Raw genomic sequence first — 23202 nt, 5'->3', positions numbered from 1 at the left:
ACCGTGGAGGCCGTGTGGGTCCCGTGCCGGTACACGTCGCGAGGTGACCGGTAGTCTAAGGTGGTGTTGAGAGGAAAGGCATTTTACCCTACAAGTGAATGGTTCCCACTAGTATTGAAGTCGAAGCACTCCATGACTAATGAACTCTCCTGCAACAAGTCTTACAGTATGTCAAATCACTAATGCCTCCAATAACGTATTAGAGGATATGATGACAACGAAATGGGACGAGAACCCCCACACTCAACTCCTCTGGATATTCTCAGGAAAAGATCCTAATAAACCCGAGTACGAGAGATAAAGCAATGAAAAGATTTGGCAAGGAACCATATCAAACAGGACATTTGAAGAGAGATTTTGGACAGCTTACACTTTTAGAAACATATCTTTGTTTTCTAAACTGGGAACAGCGAAATATTATTTCAATAGCGGTCGTGAAAGCAATAGATTCCTGAGCATGGATAGTCCGAGTAACCAGGTTTCTCGAGCCTACTTGTAAATTTTTATTAAGAAGCAACAGGATCAAACTCCAAGGTTTCTCGAGCCTACTTGTAAATTTTTATTAAGAAGCAACAGGATCAAACTCCAACTTTGCTTTGTGACCATCCGTGGGAAACAGTAAGGAGAAGATGTTGCGGACAAGATCTAGATGGCTTGCACTCGTACTTCACTGAAACTAAGTGCATGGAAGACATTTTCACAATGTGATCCGACAATAAATATCCCCTGACGGCATATAGCTGGCTTCTCCTAGAAACTCATAAATATTATTTTACTGCACATTCTTCTTGTACACACTGCACAGAATATGTACACAGAATATGTTAAATTGTGGACATTTGACTAGTACAGAGATATGCAGTACTTTAAGTGCAAACATGTCATGGTAATGTCTATGGTGCTTTAAGTTTTTGAGCTATTTGATGTATTTTATGAACTCATTTGAAACAATTGAGAGTCAGATTACAAAGAACTCCTAAGATTGTGGACCCTAAATGATATTTTCCCTGGCTAGGAGAGAATATTACTTCCTAATTCAATCAAAAAACAATTACATAGTCCACATTGGCGCTTATGGAAAGAGCTATGAGGATGAAGCACCAAAAGCTATAAACACAACTAAACTTCAACAAAAGCAGAAGAGCAGAATTCGAACATTATTTGATAATAGCAATTAGCAAGTGAGCCTTTCTTCTTCATACCAACCTTCCGAAGAACATATGAAATTACAGTATGCTCAGTAGCTGAGTAATCCTTAGATCATCTGCTTTTGCAGGGGATGCATCTAAAATTGGTGATTCACGAAGCAATTATATCACCTTCAATCAACTAGCTCTCTCTCACTATTTCTTTGAGAAATATTGGACGCTACCGGCCATCATATTGGATTTTGGACATATCTCTCTTTTAGCTAATATAAAGCCCGGCCTCTAGGGAGAGGATTGGAGTAAAATGTGGATACTATTGCGATTCGTGAATCTCGGAAAGCTGGGATGAGTGGTTTATAAAGGAATTCCACAGAAAACTGGATCCAAGGCCTTTTTCTTTCTCTCTTTGATGGTCTGAAGAAGTTCTAGCTTGAACTCATGGCAATTTAGAGACTCTCATATCCACATGGTCGATACTACTGTTATGGTAAACCCATGGGATATTAGAATGGCGTCAAACTTGTACAAAATGTTTTTTCAGTTCCCACCGAAGTAAATTGGCAAGAATTTACATGTAAAAAGCAGCAGATCAGATAAGTTCAGAAACAGAACAAAACGAACGACTAAACAACACCTTATATTTAGTGTCAAAATTTTCTACAAGAATAAAATAACTAAATCATGTTATATCGAGTCAATTGATTATCTATCATCACGACATGAAGGCAGGCAAAGTAATATCTATGTATCTCTATTTTATGACTCTAGTAAAACAACTGAAGAGTAGATAACTAAACTAACTTATGACAATTCGTGTGGGATATTACTTGCCAATCCATGTCATGATATTACTTCGAATAATCAACAACTGTGGACCTAACCTTGTAACAATTGTCTTCCAAAAGAAGTTGAACCAAACTAACCATCTTGGCATGAACATCCATAACGTTTCAAGAGCAGGAGTCAATGCCGACACATGTAGCTATGATATCCACCACAATGCTCATCCAAGAATCAAGGTAAATTTTTGGACAAGGCCAAAACAAAATCTGAATCCCTCTACTGTCGAACAAACAGTCACTATCATCTACGTATAACCAGTAAAAGAACCAACATTACATCTTGCATGTTCTCAAAACAATGTCAAAGATGGCAGTATCTTGCTATAAGTAGTAGTGCACATTAACAAGATTGTGCTGAAGGAGGGGAAATTAGTTAAGATAAATTGTAATATCAATGCCACTGTCAATCAGAGATAGCAAGCTTGCACACATCAGCTTCCCTCGCCCAGTCTGCCAAAACCTGGCCTACGGCCAAACATGCTGGTATGTCCAATTGAGACTTGAGCATAGCTCTGATGTCCTTAGAATTGGTACCCACAACAGCGACATACTTGCAGTTGACCTTGTGAGTGAGTGAAGCAGAGATGAGGTGCTTGAAGATGAAAACATTTAGCGTGAATGGCTCCATGTAGGCAATGGTCCGCTACTTGAAGGATACATGCTTATTTGGATTCCTGGTCTTCTCCTTTTTGTCAGTGTATGGCTGCTGTTGTCAACTTGTCGTCATCTGAGTAGTCCAACTCCAAAGAATAACTTGGTGCTAAATGATGCTGCCTAAAAGCCAACACTCATACAAAATCTCTACACAATTCGATAATGGATAAAGAACCCCCACATTCCAACCATTATGCTACAAAGTACCATTATCAAGGAAATGACATAGAGAGGACATTCCAAGGTAGAAAAGAAATACCATATGTTGGCACAAAGACGCCATCTCAAGGGGCATCAACACCATGATTAGAACACTATTAGTGAACACATTGCAAAAAGCTTCATTCAACATCTTCCTACAGGAGACACTCTCTAGCAAATGAAAGCAGCCACTTAGATCGTAGCAAGCATGACACCTGAAAGAAACAAGCATTGTCTGTAAGACATGTCTTATTGACAATCCTCAAGATTAATCAGAGAGGTGGGTAAGAATACATCCACATATAACAAAAATTTCACAATCTTCGAAGCTGCATGGACAGAGGTCATGCTAAGCATTTCATCAAACATCTAGAATGTATGGGTGAGTATGTGCTCAATAGGCTCTAATTGTCGAATCGCGCGACCATTCCTTTAAAACCAAGTCAAACATTCTTTTAAGAAAGACTAACTTCGTATGAGCCAACATAGAATTCGAAGAACGCAAATTTCCTCCTTTTGACACTAAATTCAGGCAGACATGATTAGGCACATAGATTTACCTGTCTTGCCAAATTCCTAGTGGATCGTTTCAAGCCGATAAGGTTCGGATGGTGGTATTAAGGTCGCCCTCCCAACGCCATTCCCCATCCTCTTCGGAGAGGAGTACTTTATCCAGGTATGGTGTCCTCAAGGCACCCTTGCAGAATATATTCATCTTGGGGCACTTCATGACGCTGATACACACCAACGAAGGGAATCTGAAGGTGCAATTAGTGGGGGAGAAGCTCTCAAGGCTTGGTAAATCGTCAAGTGTCAACCATTGCAGCTTGGGGAAAGAGATCTCCTCTACTCCGTTTCCATCATCTGTCACCACGTCTTCCATCGCACCACAATTTCTTAGGGTTAGCCAAGTAAGATGCACTAGACTTGTCACTGCTGAGCAAGTCCCCATATGAACTAAACCAGCGCAATCCTTTACTTCTAATTGCACCAATCTTTGGAATGAAGTCAGGGATGGAAGTACGATTGATAAACTTGAGCACTTCGCAACTCGCAGAACTTCAATCTGTTTGAGAATTTCAGTCATCAAGGAACCATCTTTCCAAACTCGCTTCAGGTTACACAACTTAAATAGGCCAAGTCGCCTTAGATTTTGTAGTGCCTGGAGAGGTTTTTCCATGTCAGTTAGTTCTCTACATGGAGTCGCTCCCCCATGTCCAGACGAATCTTCTGGAAATATCTCCTCGAAGGAACTACATCTCACTCGAAGCTCTTCTAGATTGGGGAATCTTTGGAGAAGGAAGTTGGAAAGAAAAGCGACATTTTTTTCATGGTAGCATGTCAGAGTAAGCTCTCCGAGATTGCGGAAGACGTAATGCTTCGGCATCATCGCAGCATCCTCCCTTGCTAATGTCAATCCCTTCAAGTGTGGAATGACCTGCGGGAGGGAATCCGTTTAATTAGGCCACCAAAAGTTCAATGACTAAGATGTCCTTATGTTTAGGGAGAACGAGAAACACAACTTTCCGAAAGCAGACGAGCGAGCATCGATGACCGTTATACGAGGGATGATTGTTGTTAGTGGTGTGCCCATTTTTTATTTCTTTTCTCTGGGTTGATGTGGTGTGCCCAATTCAATCACAATATAATTTGTGAATTTGGATAAAGAAAGTTATTAGTTAATGATACTTCGGCTATTTCAATTGTCAACTAATCAAATCAAAAGGCAATTAACATTTGCTTGTTTTAACAAATCATGTTATTTTTAGAGCTAGGATGTGTGTTTCAATAGTAAGATGTTGTATTAATGTTGCGCATTGTTTTTGAAGCTACAGTTCTCTTATCTATTTTATTATAGATCATTAGTAGCATACGGCTTCAACTTTATGTAACTTTGAGAAGAATGCATTCAAACTCAACAAATGATTGGCCAAAAAAGAAAAGAAAAGAAAAATTGAAATGATGGGGACATGGGTGAAAAAGCAATAAAACAAGATAAAGATTATAGTTCCAAATTTCGATGGAAAAAGAGTAAATAATGAAGACAAGTTGTTCATTCTTACAGTAAGAGAAATGAAACATCAGATGAGCAAATAAACAAACCAAAAGTACATAACCCCAAATAAACGAATGTTTTTAGCGTTCCGTGTAGTTAAAAAGGAACCTAATTTCGTGTTGGTATATCACTGATATACCTCTCAAATTAAGTTTGGTAATTTTGATTGAATGTTTGTAACTTAAAAAGTGTTGGTCAGCCATAGGAATAAACGTTAGTAGATTTTTAATATAGTTGGTGATCTTGAAAGTATAAAGACATATTAGTACTTTTCAAGATCTATAAGATAAAAAGTTGGTCAATGAATCAAATCCGTTGGTATCTTAATTTGATGATTGTTGGTACATCAATTAGATTTTCATTTGTAATTTTAAATTAAAGTTAGTAATTTGAGGGGTGTTGGCTTGTCACAAGAATAAATATTGGTTGATTATTAAAGTAATTTCTAATTTTGGTTGGAAATGTTGGTACTTTCCAACCTAACAAGATATTAAGGTGGCAAGTAACTAAATTCGTTTATATTTTATAGAAAATGAATGTTTTGAAAGACATTTTCCTAAAAATGATCGTTTATATCGCTTGATAATAATTAGACAATGAAAATTCTTTTCTTCATTGTCAACGACAATTTATATCTAAATAATTTTGTGAACTATGAAAATATTTTTCGTTCATTTATTTTTGTAAGCGATACATGTGATCATTTTGTAAAAAATATTTTGCATAAATTCCATTTTTGGTGAAAGGAATGGAGCCTTAATGTGACTAATATTGGAAAACAATCAAATTAAGTTTGGTAAATTCAAATAAAGTTAGTAATTTCAAATATGTTCGAGAGCCACAAGAATAAAAGTTGGTAAATTATTAAAGTAGTTGGTGATTTGAAAGTAGAAAAAAAAAAGTTCATCCTTTTTTAAGCCTATTGATACATGTGACCAGATAAGCAAGTTATCCGTGGTGCATGACAATTACCAACCATGTTCAAGATGTTGGAGGATGGAAATTTGTTTTGTAGCTAAGCTAACAATATGCCAAATGACCATAATACCATTTTTTTTTAAGAAAAATTTTGGTGGATGGGGTTGGTCAAATTAAATTAAATAGGTAAATCTCATTCACAAGATACGAGTAGCTCATTAGAAGCATCAATAGCTATGTAACTTAATTTAGTAAAAATTGTTTTTCTTCAAAGTAAAAGCTGGGATCAATAGATTTATATACCAAAGAATATGAGCTGGAAATAATTAATTGCAAACAATCTTTAAATTTCTAAGCAATTCACAGGTGTGGTTAGGCAAGTCTCAACAAGCATGAAATGTTTGACAATTTCAATTTCCTAGAGAAAATAACAATGCACCGAGAGCTATGCACATAACCAATGAAGACAATAGCAAAGAGCTAGAATCATTAATAAGGACAATACCTTTTCGAAAGAAAAGAGTGTAGACTGTATCTCGCTGGTAGTTGTATCTTGGCAGCTTTGGAATTCACAAGCAAATAAGAATAACCTCTTCTTGCTGCAATGGCTCACTCGCACTTGTTCCAAGAGCGGCCATGCTGAAGTATGACTATTTCGGTAGAAGCTCCTCAGATTCGGTGACCCAGATACGCCTAGGTAGGTTAATTGCGGAAATAAGAGATCACCTGTACTTATCCCTACTCCGTCTTCCTCCGAGATAATTTCCTCCACACCACAATCCGTTACAGAAAGTTTCTTGAGCCGTGTCATACTTTTTGCCTTCGAGCTCGGAAATAAACTTTTGAGACTCTCACAATTGAAAACCTTCATGTATTGTAAGCATCCAAAGGTAAGACCTCCTTGAGGAAGTCCACTCCACACGTGTTTCATTTTTGGGATCCGCACCAAAATTAATTCTCTCAATTGAAAAGTATTTGTAGAACAAGCTTCGCTAAATTCAAACTCTTGGACTTGAAATACCACTTCCAAGGATCCACAATCGGTCACAATTACCTTCTCTAGGTTTTGAAATCTTGTGATCATATTATAAGATGAAAATATGGATACAAGTTTCTCGCAATACTCCACTACCAGTGTCTTCAGTTTGCCAAAGACATTTGAATCAAGATCATCAAGCCATATCTTCTCCATGTTATCCATGTGTAAGAACTTCATCGACTCCAGACTAGGAAACTCAACCTGTTAAATTTAATTAATTAGAGCCAATTCTCTATTCCCTCAAAAAAGAGAATACTTTAATTTCAAGAACAAAGAAAATCACAAGATGGACATTATCAAAGAATAGAAAGAAAAGAAGACTAGATGTGCGTTATTTCTTTTTAGCAAATGCCACCCCTAAAATTCATTGTCCTGTCATATAATTTTAAAGTGGAAAACATAAATTTTTCTAATATATATCAAGCATTATGTTTAAGCAGTAGCATAACCATAGCCTTCTTAATTAGACAATCATATTCATTTCGTGCATAATTTGTCTCCCATGAACCTCAAATTTAGCCTATCTTAGATTCAGCTCATTACGACACTAAAAAACAAAATAGCTAATATACATTCCCATTTCTTTGAAGCGACAACGACAAAACAGAAACCAATTCGCACAAATCAATGCTTCATGGTTTCTTGGACTTCAAAAGTTCTCCAACAAAGTATAAACTCAAAGAAAACACATCAAATATTGAAGAAAAAAATCCAACAAATCACTAGCTGATTTGTCTCTTTATAAGTTTGTTACTCGAAATTATCAAGACTGAGGATATTAATCTTGATTTATTTTTGTTAATAGTTGATCACTATTATTAAAGTTGCCTATAAATATAAACCAATTAAATATTTTCTTTTAGTTATAATGATGAATTGATTTAAATCATTTGATAACTAAATTTGCCTATTTGACGTATCTTTTTCCCCAGCTGACTTGGCATTTCTATCTCTTTCATCTCTCTTTAGTTTCTCTGTCTTTTTCTTGTTATATGTTTTTCCTCCACTTTCATCGAATCTAAACCTAACTTTCTTCATGCTTTCGTTCCACATTAGTCGGTATCGGATCTAGATTTGTTCTTCATCAATTGGTTATTGAGCTAGATCTCTTCAACATTAATTGGTATCAAAACTTCACTTTAAATATGTATTATCAGTGTGCAACTATTCTAGACCAAGGACCAAGTCTATGGTACTTATTTTAGATGCTATGCTTGCAATTCCAATATGATATGCTCATGAAAATATATGGCATTCATGCCTATTGAAACTTTAGCCGCCATGCTTGCTAAATGTTTGGAAAATTTTCTCTTTGAATAATGTCGCAATATTATTAACTTTGATATATCGAAATTGAAAAGAGTAGGTATCAAGATTATTATGTCGATTGGTATGGCAATTATTATTATTATGACTATCATACTATTCTAATGATCTTGAGGGCCAAGAGCAACCTCAAATTGCATTTGTTTGTATTAATTTACGACTTAATTACACCAACTGAAAGGTTCAGGACTCGATTGCACTTTTTGATAAAGGTTTAAAAGTTCATTGCACCAACTGAAAATTTTATGACTTAATTGCATTTCATAAATATGTTTTAGGACCCGTGGAATGATTTTCCCATAGCAATATTTAAAATTGACTTCAGGAATAGTGACAAAATGACTCCTAAAATTTATTCCAATTTGGCATGTTTAAGAACTAAAACTTTTTTTTTCCCGTTTATTGGTAAAACTTGTTCCGGTTCAGCATTTGAGTCTTTCCATTGCCCAAATTAGTTTCAGGAGGACAAAAAGTGTATATGACATTTTTCATTGAATTTTCCTTCTTCTTTTTTTAATTGTAAGGATGTGGTGCTACTGTGGTGATGCCACATTAAAAAAGGTGACAAAAAATTTAGAAAATACTTATAAGAAAACAAGGCAGGAGAAGGGGGGTCTTAGGGCTTTTACATTGGCGACGGCCACAACCGTCTCCCAGGTCACGGATAGGGCACCTAGCATCCTTGCTAGGCCACCAACAGTTGCCAAACTTGGCTCCTCGCCACCACGTGAGTGAGCACACTTGCCCTCATTCAAATTGGCAAGGGTGATAGTAGGCCACCAGTAGTGGCGCTCTCTATACAGCCCTTCCCCCTTGACCGGTGATCTCTCGTAAGACTTTTCTTTTATTTCCAGTTTCATAGTAATGCTGATTTTTTTTTCCTAATTTTTACCCTCTTGTAATTTTTTTTTTTCAATTTTTCAATGTGGCAATAGTGAAACAACACCCTTTGTGCTTGAGGAAGCTCCATCACCTCGTCAAAGGCCATGCAGGACATAAAATATGATAAAAATGCAGAAGTTCTCCACAAAAAATGGACAGACTTAACAAGTCTTGAAATGCATCAATTGTGCAAATTTTAGAACTTAAGTGCCAAACCAACACAAGCTTAAGAACTTGTAGTGTTATTAACCCTTGATCTTACGTTGAACAGTATTTAAATTTGAGCTGACATCTTTAGCATTGTCTAGGCTCTAAATTAATTAAAAGTTGTCAATTGAAGCTTAGCCTCTCATTAATATTTGTACTTCAGCTACAATTTAGTCTAAGACTTGAAAGGAAAGGACAATGTTATGAAATTTTTGAAACTTATGAAAAAGTTTTGATATACATTTTGGCATGTTTATATTAAAGAAGTAACTTTGAGATGTTTCTTATTGAGGTCAAAGATTTGTAAAAGAAAATAATAAGTTATCATAAGTGACCCCACAGATCCTTAACGTTGTATTAGCTCAAACCATCAGGATAACAAACTAGATATGCCATAAAAGAAGAATGAGCGCAAACCTTTTCGACAAGTAAAAGCGGTTGCTGTGTTGGAACGCTGCCCTCTAATTTTCTATGACTAGCATCTCCTATAATCACTTTCGTAGCTTTGCAATCTTCGATGGTAAACTCTTTCAAGGAGGGCCACTCTGAAATATGCTTCCCTTGACAGAAACTTCTGAGTCTTGGCATGTTGTGAAGATACAAAGTTACAATTTGAGGAATTACAATTTTGTCGGTTTCTTCTTCAGGTTTCTCCTCTTCTTTGGCAACAATGTACTCCATCTCTCCACAGCCACCAAGACCAAGATATCGGAGTTGTCCCAGACTTTTTGCCATAGACGTTGTAAAAAGGTTTCTCAGACATGGGCACTTCTCAACAGTCAAAGACTCAACACAGTGAAGTAGCCTTCTCCACATGAATGAAGGAATCACATTTATTAGGTTGTGACACTGCTTCACCTTGAGGACCTTTAGACGGCAAAAGGACTCCACAAGGATTTTATCGTTCCATAGTTCTTCTTGTTGAACTCCCTCGATGTGTAGCTCTTCTAATTTTGGAAATGCAAGCTACAAATGTACATATATAAATGAAAAATACGCAAAACAACTTAGGGCCAAAGCATTAAAGGAAAAATAATATAACGAATAAGATAAATTAGGATATGATACCTTCTCATCAAATAGAGGATGTAAACCATCACCAACACAACTCTCTGAACTAAAACAAATCAAATTCTCAAGGTCACCAAGCTTGAGTATGCTTAAATTACGGAACTTGAACGTCTCTACAGTTTTCCCTTTTCCTTCTTCCATTGCAATTATGCTCTTCATGTTATTGCAATAGGAAACATCAAGCACCGCAAGTTTATCAAGAGTTCTGGCCGTGGCACTTGAGAAGAGATATGGCAAACTATGACAACGCCTTATGCTCATTTCTACCAGACTAGGAAATGCCAATATTACTGTGTAGCCACTCTTCAAAATGTCTCTCAGCCTTGGTAGATTCAGCAACTTCATTTTTTCTAATGAAGAGAGGACTAATGGCTTTTGCCTTTCGTTAGAGCTGGGAGTTACTGGATCAAATAATGCTTCCAAAGAGGGACACCCAACCACCTCAATTTTATTAAGATTCTGCAACCTATCCATTAAGTTTGATGGAAAAACATGCGACAAAGTTTCACAAAGTTCAATAGTGAGGGATGCAATTTTGTAGAAGGATTGTCCATGGAGTTGATTATGCCATATCCTCTTTAATTGGAACATGGAGGAAAGCTTCAATTCCTCCAAGCTTGGAAAAATAACCTGCATAAAAACATTTTATATGTAGAATGATTGAAATTTTTGGTACAGAATTGCATTAGGCCGAAATTTGTTGGCAACTTTGGGAATGACCCCCAGCGAGTTAGCTTTTCCACTGCCAACGGCCAAACTTGAATAATGATCAAATTTCTGCTAAATTGCGTCTCTGACAAGACCTAGAATAATGAATGACAAAAAGTACTATAGATGCTTACCTTTTCATTGAAGAAGCTAGGCAAGGATAACCCATAGTTTATACAATCAAATGCTTATTGAAATCCTGTGTCAGATGTGATTGACCATTCCCTTTCTTCAAATGAAGAGAATGTCATCATTTTGGGGCACCGAAATATCATCAATTTTGTTAAGGATGGACAATGAATACAATACTTTCGATGAGAGAATGTCCTGAGATTTGGCAATTCCTCAAGAGACAAGGAGGTTAACAAATGAAACTCTAAAGTATCGCCGGTTGCAGCTTCCTCCAATTCTTCTTCTTGCACATCAATAATTTCTTCCATTAGCTTACAATTTGCTATTTCTATTTCTTTTATTTGCCCGAGTGCTTTAGCCATGGAATAAGAAAAAGAAACCTCAGGTTCTCACAATTTTGCACCTTCAATGCCTTTAAGTTTCGAAAACACATTGCTGTTCATAGATTTTTATTCCATATGTGTCCCAAACTTGGTAAGTCACTTAGGGTTAATTCTCTCAATCGCGATAGAATCTCGACTTCCCCACTGCGTGTCAGTCCTTCAAGGTCGAATACTTCTCTTATTAATCGACATCTTTCAATAATCATGGTTTCCAAACTCTGTAGCTTTATTAGCTGCAAAGGGTGAAAAACCTCACATTATCTCATAGTAATGCTTGTAACCAAATACACAAGTCGTGAGTGATGTTATAATTAAAGAAATAATCTCATACAATATATTTAAATATAATGGAAGAAGAAGCAGAGTAGTGATTTTTGAATTTTACCCTACTCTTCTTTAGAATTTATCAACTTTACACTAATCATTTAGCTGTTGTGTATCTGGACTTTACTGAATATATAATAACAAGAGAGAATTTAAAGTCCTTGAATTATTGAGGTTATTAAGCTTACGATCAGATTTTGTGCTTTTTACCTAAATTATTTTAATTCATGGCATAGGCTTAATTGATGTTTTAGTCATCGACTGTGATTATATATGATAAGTCAATCGAATTATTTTCTACCGAATAGTCGTGAGCTTATTTGACAAACAGAGAAAAACTATACTTTTAGTTGATTTGCAGATGCAATTTGAGCCTGCCACATTTTCCAAAGTATTTTAAAGAAAATCCTATTATCGAAATATTGAAAGCAAAAAGTTTTTGTAAATTAAGAGAGAAATGCCAAAGCAGTCAAAAGATTTTGTTGTCCCCATGCATATCACTGCAGGATCCATTATCTTCTAACATCGATGTTATAAGCTACATTGGCCGAAAGTAATTAAAACAAAAGGTTCATCACTGTGAGATCCATGGTTGGCCATAAAAGGATTTAATTGAGCGAACAGCACCATATGGGCATCGAAGTCAATTTCATTAGAGGATTTAACTTACCTATATAAGCACCTAAGATGCAGTTCCTTATCAAATAGCAAAATTATATGGCAAATTTTATTTATGTAGCCAAGAGAATGAATTACTTAATTCAACAAATGATTTTACTCGAGCATCATGGTTTTGCGTTTAGGCTCACGTGATAAACATAATCTTAAAAAATAATATAAAGAAGGGCTTCCATTTTCTTTATATTTTTACTAATAAAACAGTTAAAGAAATTGTTAAATCAAAGCGACAGTGCAAAAATAAATGCCAGATGTGTTTCTAGTTAATACTATCAAGGAATATTTATTAAAAAGAAGAAATATAAACATGTGCAGGGCACATAAATTCTACTGGTAACATTAGAAAAGTGGTTGGAATAAAGATTCATGATAGATTTTATCACCACGAAAGGTCCATAGCTTACATGAATTAGAACAAAATAATTAATTATTTAACTAAAAGCTTATTGATGTACTAAGGTAACAAAAGCAATTTGGCCTATCGGATATTATATTTGATTTTTCATTTGTAGTCACATAATAGTTCAGTCATTTAACAACTACGAGTATAATTTTTTATTTTATATAATGGAACTTTGTGTAGAAACACAATTCTGCAATGGTCCATTCACACACCACAACTCTTTACAATCATTAGGGAAAGAAAGCAACTTTATTGCCTCAACTAGTCTAACGTTGATGTACTTAGGATTGTGATTGCAAAATTATAAGTAATTGATCTGGACATTATTTGACACACAGTCAGTGTAGTTAAATTCACCTATTGAATGTTTATTTATTTATTTCTTTCACTTTAAGCAAGCGGATATAATATGACTCTACATATGTCCATTCATTAGTAAATAGAATTCATAAAAATTGTAAAGGTCGTATATACTTCCTTCAACTTATGAATATATCCATAAATATTTATGTATACGTATTCGATTTTACCATTAAGCAATAATAAGGTTCCAGATTATTTGAAAAACATATAAATCGCATGGTGCTTCTTTAACTATGTTGATAACATTACACAAATAAAGAGATGCAATTAACTACTGTATAAATGTTTTAATATATTCACACATCACATAGCAATTCCATATTAAAAAATTAAATTATTGTTTGTCTTAATTATTCTGGAAATCTAAATCTCAAAAACCGATTCTTTATCCAATTTTTTCTCCGTCCTATTATACTCTCACATTTAAAATCCATGCATAAAATCTAAACAACAAATTATATACCTGTTGCCCGTCAAAGAAATCAACTGAGAGGTTTGTGGTTTTATAGAAGCTCGTCATCTTTGGCAAGTTTCGTAATATCAGCCTACGCAAATTATAGGACTTCACATTGGGGTCATATATTTCATCTTTGTCAAGCTCGACATCTGCAACAATTTGCTGCATTAAGTGGCATCTGCTTATTTCAATCTCTTCAAGCTGGGATAATAATCTCATCATGGACGAAGGAAACAGATGTTTGATTTCACTACAGTTGTCCACTTTCACAATCTTTAACTTGCTGAAGGATTCTAGGGCAAGACAGCTGCCACAAATCTTCTCAAATTTGCCCAGGTTCTCAAGAAACAAAGATACCAATCTTGTAAATGCAGTGCACTGCACATTGTTCGTAGGGTGAACAACATAATGAAATGAGGGGCTATTTTGCACGTGAAGATATTTCAATTCCTGGAATCCTTCAATGCATAAATCGTGAATACTATCATTGCCATCTTGCAATCCATCCAAGTGGAGATGTTGTGTTCTCTGCAGACATCTTTGCACCCACTCTTTGAAAAGAAGATTGCCCAAATCCAGCTTGAGCTTTAAAGTTCTAGATTCTTTATATTCAACCGACCAATCCCAAAAGCCTCCAATTTGGATTTTATGCTTGTTCAGTTTCCCAAACGGCAAGTCTCTTGCGAGACCGGCAGAATGAGGAATGGCAATGTCCAAAGTGCTCAACTTATTCATGTTCTTTAACTCAGTTAGGCTGGCATTTCTTCGCAGTGCTTCATCTTCAGCCTCCCACCGATCAAAACTATCGGCCATATAGAGTTCTTCTAAATTAACCAAGCTTCCGAGCACGCCGGGTTCGATAACTTTGAGCCTAGTGCAACTTTTTAAGTTCAAAATTCTCAATTCTGTTAGTTCACCTATTTCTTTAGGCAGCTGAGTGATTGTCGATCCTAAGAGATGTAGGATTTGCAATGCTTTCAGTTTTCCAAGAAGAGTCACATCCTCGAGATGGCAAACAACAAGACTAAGCGACTTGAGGTTCTCAAGGAACTCAATCGACGAAGGGAGAGAGGTGATAGATATTCCTTCTAATTCCAAGACTTGGAGCTTCTGCATAGATTCAAAAAATGACTCGGGAACTTTGAGAGACAAGAATTCTTTGTACAACAGAAATATCCTCAAGTTTGGGCAATCTAATTTTTCGGGAAGCTCATCAATGCCAGCATTAGGGAATAATATCGCAGTGCATTCTCTAAGCTCAGCCTTCGACCATTTTTTAAACCCACAATCCTTCCTCCCGACCAAGGCCTTCCATTCTGTGGAAGCAATAGAGTTGGCCACGTCAACGACTATGTCATGCATTTTGACTTTTACCATATGATTGCTATCTCCTTTTTTTTTTTTCTGCTAGAAGTATCACTATCTAGTAACAAAGAAGAGTCGCGCAGACAATCTAGATCCATGCTCAACCTATCTCTAGCGTCTTCGATGGTCTTGCTGAAATTGTTAAATAAACCCAAACCCAAGCAATAGAACAAGATATCCCCCGTTCTCCCTTGGCGTAGAGTACAAACCAAGAACAACGATTGAATCCTTTCGTCTTTTAAGTCTTTGTAGTTCAGTTCCACTAGTGATTTAAAATCAGATCCTTCTATAGTCAAAGCATTCCTCCATGCAGCCAAATTTCCGCTCCTCAACCTTTTTGCCAACGAAATAATAAAAAGTGGCAACCCTCCGCAATTCTTGACTACTCCATCTACCAGAAATCTAAAATCAGGATCGTAAACTTTGTTCCCCAATATCCTTTCAAAAAGTCTTCTTCCTTCCCTATTGTCTAACTCCTTGAGTTGGAATTCTCGGTCAGAGACCATGTCAATGCGTAAAACTTCTCCTTTTCTAGATGATAGCAATAGCTTGCAGCCTCTTACTTTATTATCGCTGCCACAAGGAATTCCAACATCTTTCAACTCTAGCTTCCTCCATAAATTATCTAAAATTATGAGAATTTTTTTTCACAATCACACTCTAACCTTTCACGCAAATGATTAGCTCTCCCACGAGCAGTTTCGACATTCATTAGATTTAGGCCTAGTGCGTCAGCAATTTCTCCTTGGATTGTTTTTAAATCTGGATTGCGTGATACATTTGCCATGGCAACCATATCAAACAACTTCTCTTTCTTAACTCGCCTTTCAACATCCTCCAAAAGCTTGGGCTTGCCAACCCCACCTAGCCCATACACCCCAACCACACAGATCTTGTCATCAGTTATAGCATTTATTACATCCTCTGTGATTGAAGCCCTCGACTCCAAGACATCTTCTTTCTTGTCAACAGATCTTGCAGCGGAAGTGGTAGCAATAACAATTCCTTTTGGAGGATTCTCATAGTAGACCTTCTGGAAGTTATTATTTGCAGTTTCATCATGGAGTTCCTGAATGACTCGAGTCATTTTCTTCACCTTCCTGCCAATTGGAAGGCGCACCATTGGGTTGGGAAGCCACCCATGGAAGCAAGCAGTTTTTGCACTTTCACCTTGTGTTAACAAATTTTGTGCTTCATTAGCCTTATTCTTCACGCTATCCAACCATTTCTCAATATCAGTGTGTATAGGTTTTCCACCATACACGGCTTCATCGACGGAGCGCTGCACCCTTTCCCTCGCGTTCTCCAGCTTCTCGACTCCATTTTGGAGATCCTGGATGTAGCTGTTGTAGCACAACGCGTATCCAAATTGGCGTCCAATGGGAGCAAACAGGTACTCACCTAGTTTTGACACAAGATTTGATGCAACGGAGGAAGCCAATTCCGCCATAATTTATTCTTTAATGTCTAGAAATTCCTTTCCCTCTCTTTTGTTTCTTTTGTTGTTGCCCCCCTATGATTAATTGCTTAAATAAATCTGTGCCAAGGAAACTGGACAGAGAACAGAACTAATCACTCGCGATGTATAGAAAGAAAGGAAGAGCGTAGTGATAAAACAATGTGAACAACGAAACAAAACCAACGACGAGAGAGAGAGAGAAGCGGCACAGTGCATGCAAAAAAAAAGAAAAACGTACAATTATTGCACTCGGTGCACCCAAAAAACACGTTACTGGTCTACGTGGACGATTAGCAGATATTCTTACGAGGACAAACGAACAACACGTACCTGATCAACCGCGTGCAGTAGTGTGCAAAATTTCTTTCATTTATTATTTTCTGTTGTCCGTGTTTTCTTTGCCTTATGTTTCTTGAAAATGGGGATGACTCTTCGAGGGCTCCAACAAATTTTGCGGTCACCATCACAATTTCATGCTCTCTAAGTGTTTCTGAGAGAAAGCTAAACCGTGTTCCGTTTCGAATCCAAAGCATGAGTAGAAACAATACAACATGCATATTGTCGATTCTTTTAAGTATTGATTGTTAGAATTGTTTAGAACCATCTCTCAATAATTTAAAGCTTAAAACATTTTTTTTTTTTCATTTTCACGATTTTGCAGGAAGCAATTTGTTCTTTTTTAAAAATTGTGAACAAATAACATTTGACGGCTGGCACGTGTTTGTATGTTTGTAACAGCCACTATCTGGATTTGAATAGAAAATATTGGGTGCTCCTGGCCATCGAACAAAGACAAACCAAACGAGGCAACCGAAAATACACAACTTGCAATTTAGAAATAGATTAGTTGAGAAATAGTGCGTGACATTAGAGGGAAATGACAAAGACGAACAGATTTCACCAAGTATCTTGATCTCCCTGAAGACATGCTCCAACCCCAGCCCAAATGGAGTTGGTTGTTTCTAAACTTGTTAAATGGGTGGGTCCGATCGAGTTTGGGTCGGGTCATAAATGGTTTGACCCAAATCAAACAATTTAACCTGTTTATGATCCGTTTATCGTAGTGCAAAATTTTTTATTTATACTTGACCCGACCTATTTAACTAAACCTAAGAAATCTTATTTTTTATGATTTTTTTAAATGGTATTGCTAATATACTTTTATGCAATATCAATTTAATGGACAATTTATATATATATATATATATATATTTTTTTTTTTAAAATCGATTTTTAATTATTTTTATTTTTAAACAATATAATTTTTCTTTTTCTTTTTCTTTTTCCTTTTATTTTTTATTTTTCTTCTTCTTTAGTCGGTCGCCACCATGAAGACGATCGGTGACCAGCCCACGGGCGAGCCGGGATGCTCGCCGGGCTCACCGACACCATCAAGCTCGAGACTCGCCAAATCGGTGAGGCTTGAGCCTCACCCGACATCGACGATTGAGGCTCGCCAAATTTGGCGAGGCTTAAGTGTCGCCAACATCTAGCGAGGCTTTCGCCTTGCCGGATTCAGTTAGCTTGAGCTCGTCCGATGCCGGGGAACTCGAGTCTCACCTAATTCGTAAAGCTCGAGCTCACCGGTCATCGCCGTGTTGGCCACCGGCTAAGGAAGGAGGAAAAAGAAGGAAAAAGAAAAGAAAAAAAGAAAAGAAAAGAAAATTAAAATATAAAAAAAATATATAATTTCAATTTTTATAAAATATATTTTTATAAAGTTAAAGAAGGAAGAGAGAAATTGTGAGGCTTTGGTTGAGAATGGGCTCTAAGTCTAACCTGTTTAAGACCCATTTATTTTAAACCTTCAACTTTTAAACGCATTTAACTAATTTCTTTTAAAAAAAAATGAACCATACATGACCCATTTATGATTTAAATGGGTCATATATGGGTCTAAGACCCATTTCGCTACCTCTAGTTGTTTCTGACTAGTCAATACCTCAAACGGTGACGGCTTTAACTTCTATCTTTCTTTTTTTCTTCGTTCTCAATGGGTTGAAAGAGATGACACTTCTTTTTTAATTGACCATGCGGGACTTGGACATAGCACGTTGTTAACAAAGGGAGTTGGGGTCCAATGGCCACGGTGGGGTTGGAGTGTCATTTGAAGTTCTGACATAATTGGCGGGCCAAATCTAGCAAATAAATCTCGTATTTACATCAGGAGAAAAAATTATTTCACTTCCTAAATATCTAAAAATAGTATGTAGTCTTTCTTGACAAACAAACATGGCCATTATCAAATCGATGAATTTAAATTTACATGATCAGCTGATGTGACGTTTTCTATTTTAAAAAAAATAATAGAAATATTAAATCGATGATTTTAAACTTAAAGTAACATGATTTTTATCAAAGAGAGAAGAAAAAGAAGTATAGAAGCAAAAAGAAAATGTCACATTTTCCTTTTCTTTCTTCCTTTCAATTCGCAAAGAAATACAGATACAAAAACAAAATACAGTGAAAAAGAGGAAGGATTGAAGGAAAAAAAGGATTATGAATCGACGTTATATTAAAAGCGAACTCCTCTGCATCTTGTGAAACTCTTATAGTCTGTTGGGTCATTTTCCTTCTCTCAATCCCTATTGCGAACTATGTTCTATGGAGAAACTGATCATGACGCCGGCCACCAAAGTCGAAAAGAGCACCGAGAGCAACGTGGTGGCGTGCATGGCCACCACAATCGGACACACGCCCTTCCCCCCTGCCTGCTTCTTCTTTTTGTTTTTTTCTTTTCTCTTTGACAAAATTCTTTCTATTTTGAGATTAATATTATTCAATTCACTTACATAATAATGAATATTGCCACGTCAACTTCCATGTAAGCGGCGTTTGCCATGTCAGTCGGCACGTAGGTTCACTTGGATGGAAAAAATAACGGTAGGCCATCTCTATCCCTTACTTAAGAGGAAGTGGTTTTTCAAAATTGGGATCATTTTCCCCCCTTCGATGTTATACAAAATTTACAGATTCAGAATTTTCATCTAAGGAACCTTTTTCGTTCCAAAAACCGAAAATAAAAACTTTGATTTTTCCTTGTGAAATATTCCTTTTTTATTTGAAAATAAATGGAGTACCTTACTTTTAAAGTTGACAAATCAATGTGAATGAATGTAAATTACCGAATTGATGTACATCTAGAATTATCAAATACTTTTTGACAGCATTTTTGTAGGAAGAGAAATAGGAAAATTCGTATATGGTTCCTAAAAGTTGGACAAATCTTTTGTGATCAAATGTGGAAAAAACCATAATTTTGCAAAAACTTCGAAAATATATGCGGCACCAGCCCTTGTTGAATTGGAAACAACTTTCATCAAGAAAGGAGTCATGAGGCATGACCAAGCGAAAACAAAAGCGTGAGGGCCCAAGTAATTATATCATCATTGCCATGTACTTTTTTTTTTTTTTTTTTATGACCGATGAACGCCAGAGATAACTCTTCGGAAATCACACAACTCTTCGGTGCTCGGTAGTACCATCAGGCCTTGTCGCAAATCGCTATTTAGACGTAAAACCTTGGGGGCTGGCCCAGTGTCCACAATTAAGTAATTTCATTAATTAGTTACTGTAGGTTTGAAAATATCTAGTGACGGCTCGTAGTTTGGTGTGGTCGCCTTCCCCAAATCTCCCCCACCCACTCTCCCCCAACAACAAAAAAAAAAAAAAAAATGCTCAGAGAGTCAGCAATACAAAACAATCTATGGCCCACTGAAGACTTTATTTTTTGTCTTTGGCATTGGTAAATACATGTTGAAGCGTTCCTCTATTAAGTGCACGTATGGAGTGCAAGAAAATGTCACGTCAAACATTTAGAATAAAAGAAGTATTCAATGATTTTCAAAAGAGTAGGTCGTATATCAATTGGCAATGGTTACATGAGAGCGAGAATATCTAGTATACATGTGAGACAAGGGAAAAAAAAATCCCACACTAAATATGTGAAGTAAAAAAGGTCGAGTAATCAAAAATGTTATTAACCAATAAATTTTCAAAAAGAGGTATGTGTTTATTAGGAGAAAATAGAGTCAAGCTAAAGAGCGGATTATGTGCGCTAGCCAAAATTAAATAGCATGATGACATCTTTAGGGTGCGCATGACAAAATTTCGGGAACAGAAATTGATTTTTACCTAGAAATTGATTTCTCAATTTTTGAAATAAAAGTTAAAAGTTTTATCTTCTGATTTCTTCTTCAAATCTATTTCTGGAATAGAAATCCATTCCAGAAATAGAAAAATTAAATTGCGTTACCAAACAGATTTCTGTTCCAAACCTATTCCGGGAACAAAGAAACAAAAAAATAGGTAAATAGAAATTTTGTCATATACGCCCTTAATGATCGGGGGTTATCAATCTCGAACTCCTCATTATTAAGTTATGTATTTCAATAAATGCAGCATATTAATGTCTAATTTAAGATATTTCTATTGGTCATCTTAAGATAAATGGATATGCGCCTTTTGCATTCATAAAACTTAATGAAAGCTAAAGGTTCTAAAAACCTGATTTTATCAACAGAATTTTGTAGAATGGTCATATCCTCGGTCTTCTTCATTTTATTTTTTCAAGCATCATTACTCATCAGTGAAGATGAAGCTCACACAAGCCACCACAAAACCCTCGATCGTTTCCTGATGTCTTGTTTTAGCATACTAGATTCTGTTTGCCCTATTCATGGAATAGAATAGACTGTCTAAAAGTTACATTTATCATAATTTTCAACATTTGTTTCATCATCACTCATTACGAGAGGTAGATAAAGCCGCAACAAGTTAAGCTCTATTTAGTTAGACTATGAGTCATGTGCAAATTCGCGTGACATAATAAAATACAATCAAGTCAGGATAACATAAAAGATGATACACTTGATTTATTCATTGAGGAAGTCTGGTTAGCATCTCTCTCTCTCTCTCTCTCTCTCTCTCTATCGTCTATTTCTTGTAAAACCTTTTGCTTAGTAAAAGGACGATTAAAGAAATTTTATGTAATAGACATTTGGACCAAAGGTGAAGGCCCATGATCAAATATTATTAGCCACCTTTCAAGGAAAAAACACATCATTTTTAGTCAATCGTTCTGGCATCTCGTTTTTGGTAATGTTTCCCTTTACTATTATAAAGATCATAAGCTAAAATTTTACTTAAATGAAATTATCATAATATCTATAAAGACTAAAAGGGTACAAAAAGTACTAAAAATATTATATATATTTTTTGTTCATTTAGGAGAAGGATTGAAAAGAAGAAATATTTTAAAAACGGGAGAATAGTGTAATAATGAAAACTTATAATTAGTACTAAAAGACTGATTTGATTTTGTTGGAAAGTTGAGAGATTAGATTGAAAAAACTAAAAAATTGAGGATTATATTGAATATTTAGGAAATATTCAAGGATTGCATTGAACGAATTAAAAATCCAATGATAACATTACATGTTGGGTCAAAGGTTATAGACTATTTGTGTCGTTTCCCCTTCTGAAAATGTTATGTATTAACTCACATGTAATAATTGTATGCTTTAAAGGATCTTAGGTGTTCTGCAATTAATAAATATCAATTTTTTTTCCTATCAATTGTAATAGGCTGGATCATCTAAATGCCTGTGAGCAGAGACTTGCTATTTTTCCAAGCTCACCCTATCGTCTGCAAGTCACAAATTACCCTAGCAACAAGAAGATGGTTATACACACAACTACCATTTTACAGTCATATTAAGCTAAGAGAGACAAATATTGGTGCCTCTGCAATGAGTTTATGTCGCAATTATCTTACCCATTTTTTTTTTCTTTTCTTCCTTTTTCTTCTGTTTTGCTTTTATGTTTTTTAGGGTTCAATCAATAGAACCAGATTACAAAACAAAGGGTGAAAGATAAAGAAGCGTTGATAGCACACAAAAAGTAGCACACGTACCAGGAGTGGCTTCACTGACTTGTGTGCAAAGATGGATGAAGAGGAATGCAGTCACCAGTCCTGATAACATCAGAATATAATTGAACAAGTTAGCAAAACGCAAAAACAAGTGGACACTGTTGGGGAAGAAACAGCGGGGGACTGAAAATTCGTTGATGACAAAATGTAATCGAGGAAGGTGTTTCGATACCTTCAGCATTGACTTAGAACAACTAGAGGATCAAGGATCGAGGATTCTTAGCTGAGTTCTTGCAATGGGCATGCAGTTGGTTGGCCATTTATATAATGGGCACTCGTGACTGCTTTTTTTCCCTGAGCGAAGTTCATTGTTCATTAACAAAAAAATTAATCAATTATTTACATCTTGCAATTAAATAATTGATTAGTTGAGAAATGCAAAATATTAAAGGGAACTAATGAGGACAGGATTCATCACTGTGGCTTTGCTCCTACTTGCCCAGATAAATAATCACAAATGACCATTGGACAAAGAGAAAACGAGGGCAATGACCTCAACGTCTTTGTTTCTTCTTGTCGATGGCGTGGAAAAACACGGCATTTCTTGTTCTTTTATTTTTGTTTTCATTGACCATGATCCTACACATAGGAAGTTGCTAAGAACGAGCGCTGGGGCCCAGTGACCACGGTGGTTGAGTGGGAGTGTCATTCGAA

General features: G+C 36.1%; 2 protein-coding genes across 4 annotated transcripts; both read right to left on the bottom strand.

The window, feature by feature from the left end:
* Positions 1 to 2211: 2211 nt before the first annotated feature.
* Positions 2212 to 22777, bottom strand: LOC104435017. 3 transcript variants are annotated; one of them, XM_039318206.1, is made up of 9 exons: positions 22721 to 22777; positions 22531 to 22590; positions 13799 to 16694; positions 11187 to 11800; positions 10342 to 10974; positions 9691 to 10239; positions 6325 to 7059; positions 3406 to 4283; positions 2212 to 3060 (listed from the first exon to the last, which is right to left on the bottom strand). In XM_039318206.1, exons 5-8 carry the CDS (start codon positions 10933 to 10935, stop codon positions 3435 to 3437), a joined length of 2727 nt encoding a protein of 908 aa, XP_039174140.1. In that variant the 5' UTR covers positions 10936 to 10974; positions 11187 to 11800; positions 13799 to 16694; positions 22531 to 22590; positions 22721 to 22777; the 3' UTR covers positions 2212 to 3060; positions 3406 to 3434. The 3 variants fall into 3 exon arrangements, with proteins under 3 accessions (XP_039174140.1, XP_039174139.1, XP_039174138.1); XM_039318205.1 differs by having other exon boundaries at positions 10342 to 11800; positions 13799 to 16708; XM_039318204.1 differs by having other exon boundaries at positions 10342 to 11800.
* Positions 12230 to 16607, bottom strand: LOC104428129 (disease resistance protein At4g27190-like). Its single transcript, XM_039317497.1, has 4 exons — positions 15823 to 16607; positions 15243 to 15730; positions 13799 to 15141; positions 12230 to 12265 (listed from the first exon to the last, which is right to left on the bottom strand). Exons 1-4 carry the CDS (start codon positions 16605 to 16607, stop codon positions 12230 to 12232), a joined length of 2652 nt encoding a protein of 883 aa, XP_039173431.1.
* Positions 22778 to 23202: the final 425 nt, after the last annotated feature.

Source organism: Eucalyptus grandis, chromosome 7 (genome assembly GCF_016545825.1).
Source record: "Eucalyptus grandis isolate ANBG69807.140 chromosome 7, ASM1654582v1, whole genome shotgun sequence".
Lineage (NCBI taxonomy): Eukaryota > Viridiplantae > Streptophyta > Magnoliopsida > Myrtales > Myrtaceae > Eucalyptus > Eucalyptus grandis.
This window is presented reverse-complemented; position numbering and strand designations above follow the sequence as displayed.

Bases quoted from the DNA above. Each gene is read 5' to 3' on its own strand.
- LOC104428129 (XM_039317497.1), bottom strand. From the start codon at position 16,607: ATGGCGGAATTGGCTTCCTCCGTTGCATCAAATCTTGTGTCAAAACTA. The intron at 15,142-15,242 runs GTCTGCGCGACT...TGCATGACATAG, and splicing joins GTTGAGCATGGATCTAGATT to TCGTTGACGTGGCCAACTCT. The intron at 12,266-13,798 runs GTATATAATTTG...AAAATGTGGCAG, and splicing joins ATTTCTTTGACGGGCAACAG to GCTCAAATTGCATCTGCAAA.
- LOC104435017 (XM_039318205.1), bottom strand. From the start codon at position 10,980: ATGCAGGTTATTTTTCCAAGCTTGGAGGAATTGAAGCTTTCCTCCATG. The intron at 7,060-9,690 runs GTTTGCGCTCAT...TAAATTTAACAG, and splicing joins CGCTTTTACTTGTCGAAAAG to GTTGAGTTTCCTAGTCTGGA. The intron at 4,284-6,324 runs GTATTGTCCTTA...TCCCTCCCGCAG, and splicing joins CACTCTTTTCTTTCGAAAAG to GTCATTCCACACTTGAAGGG.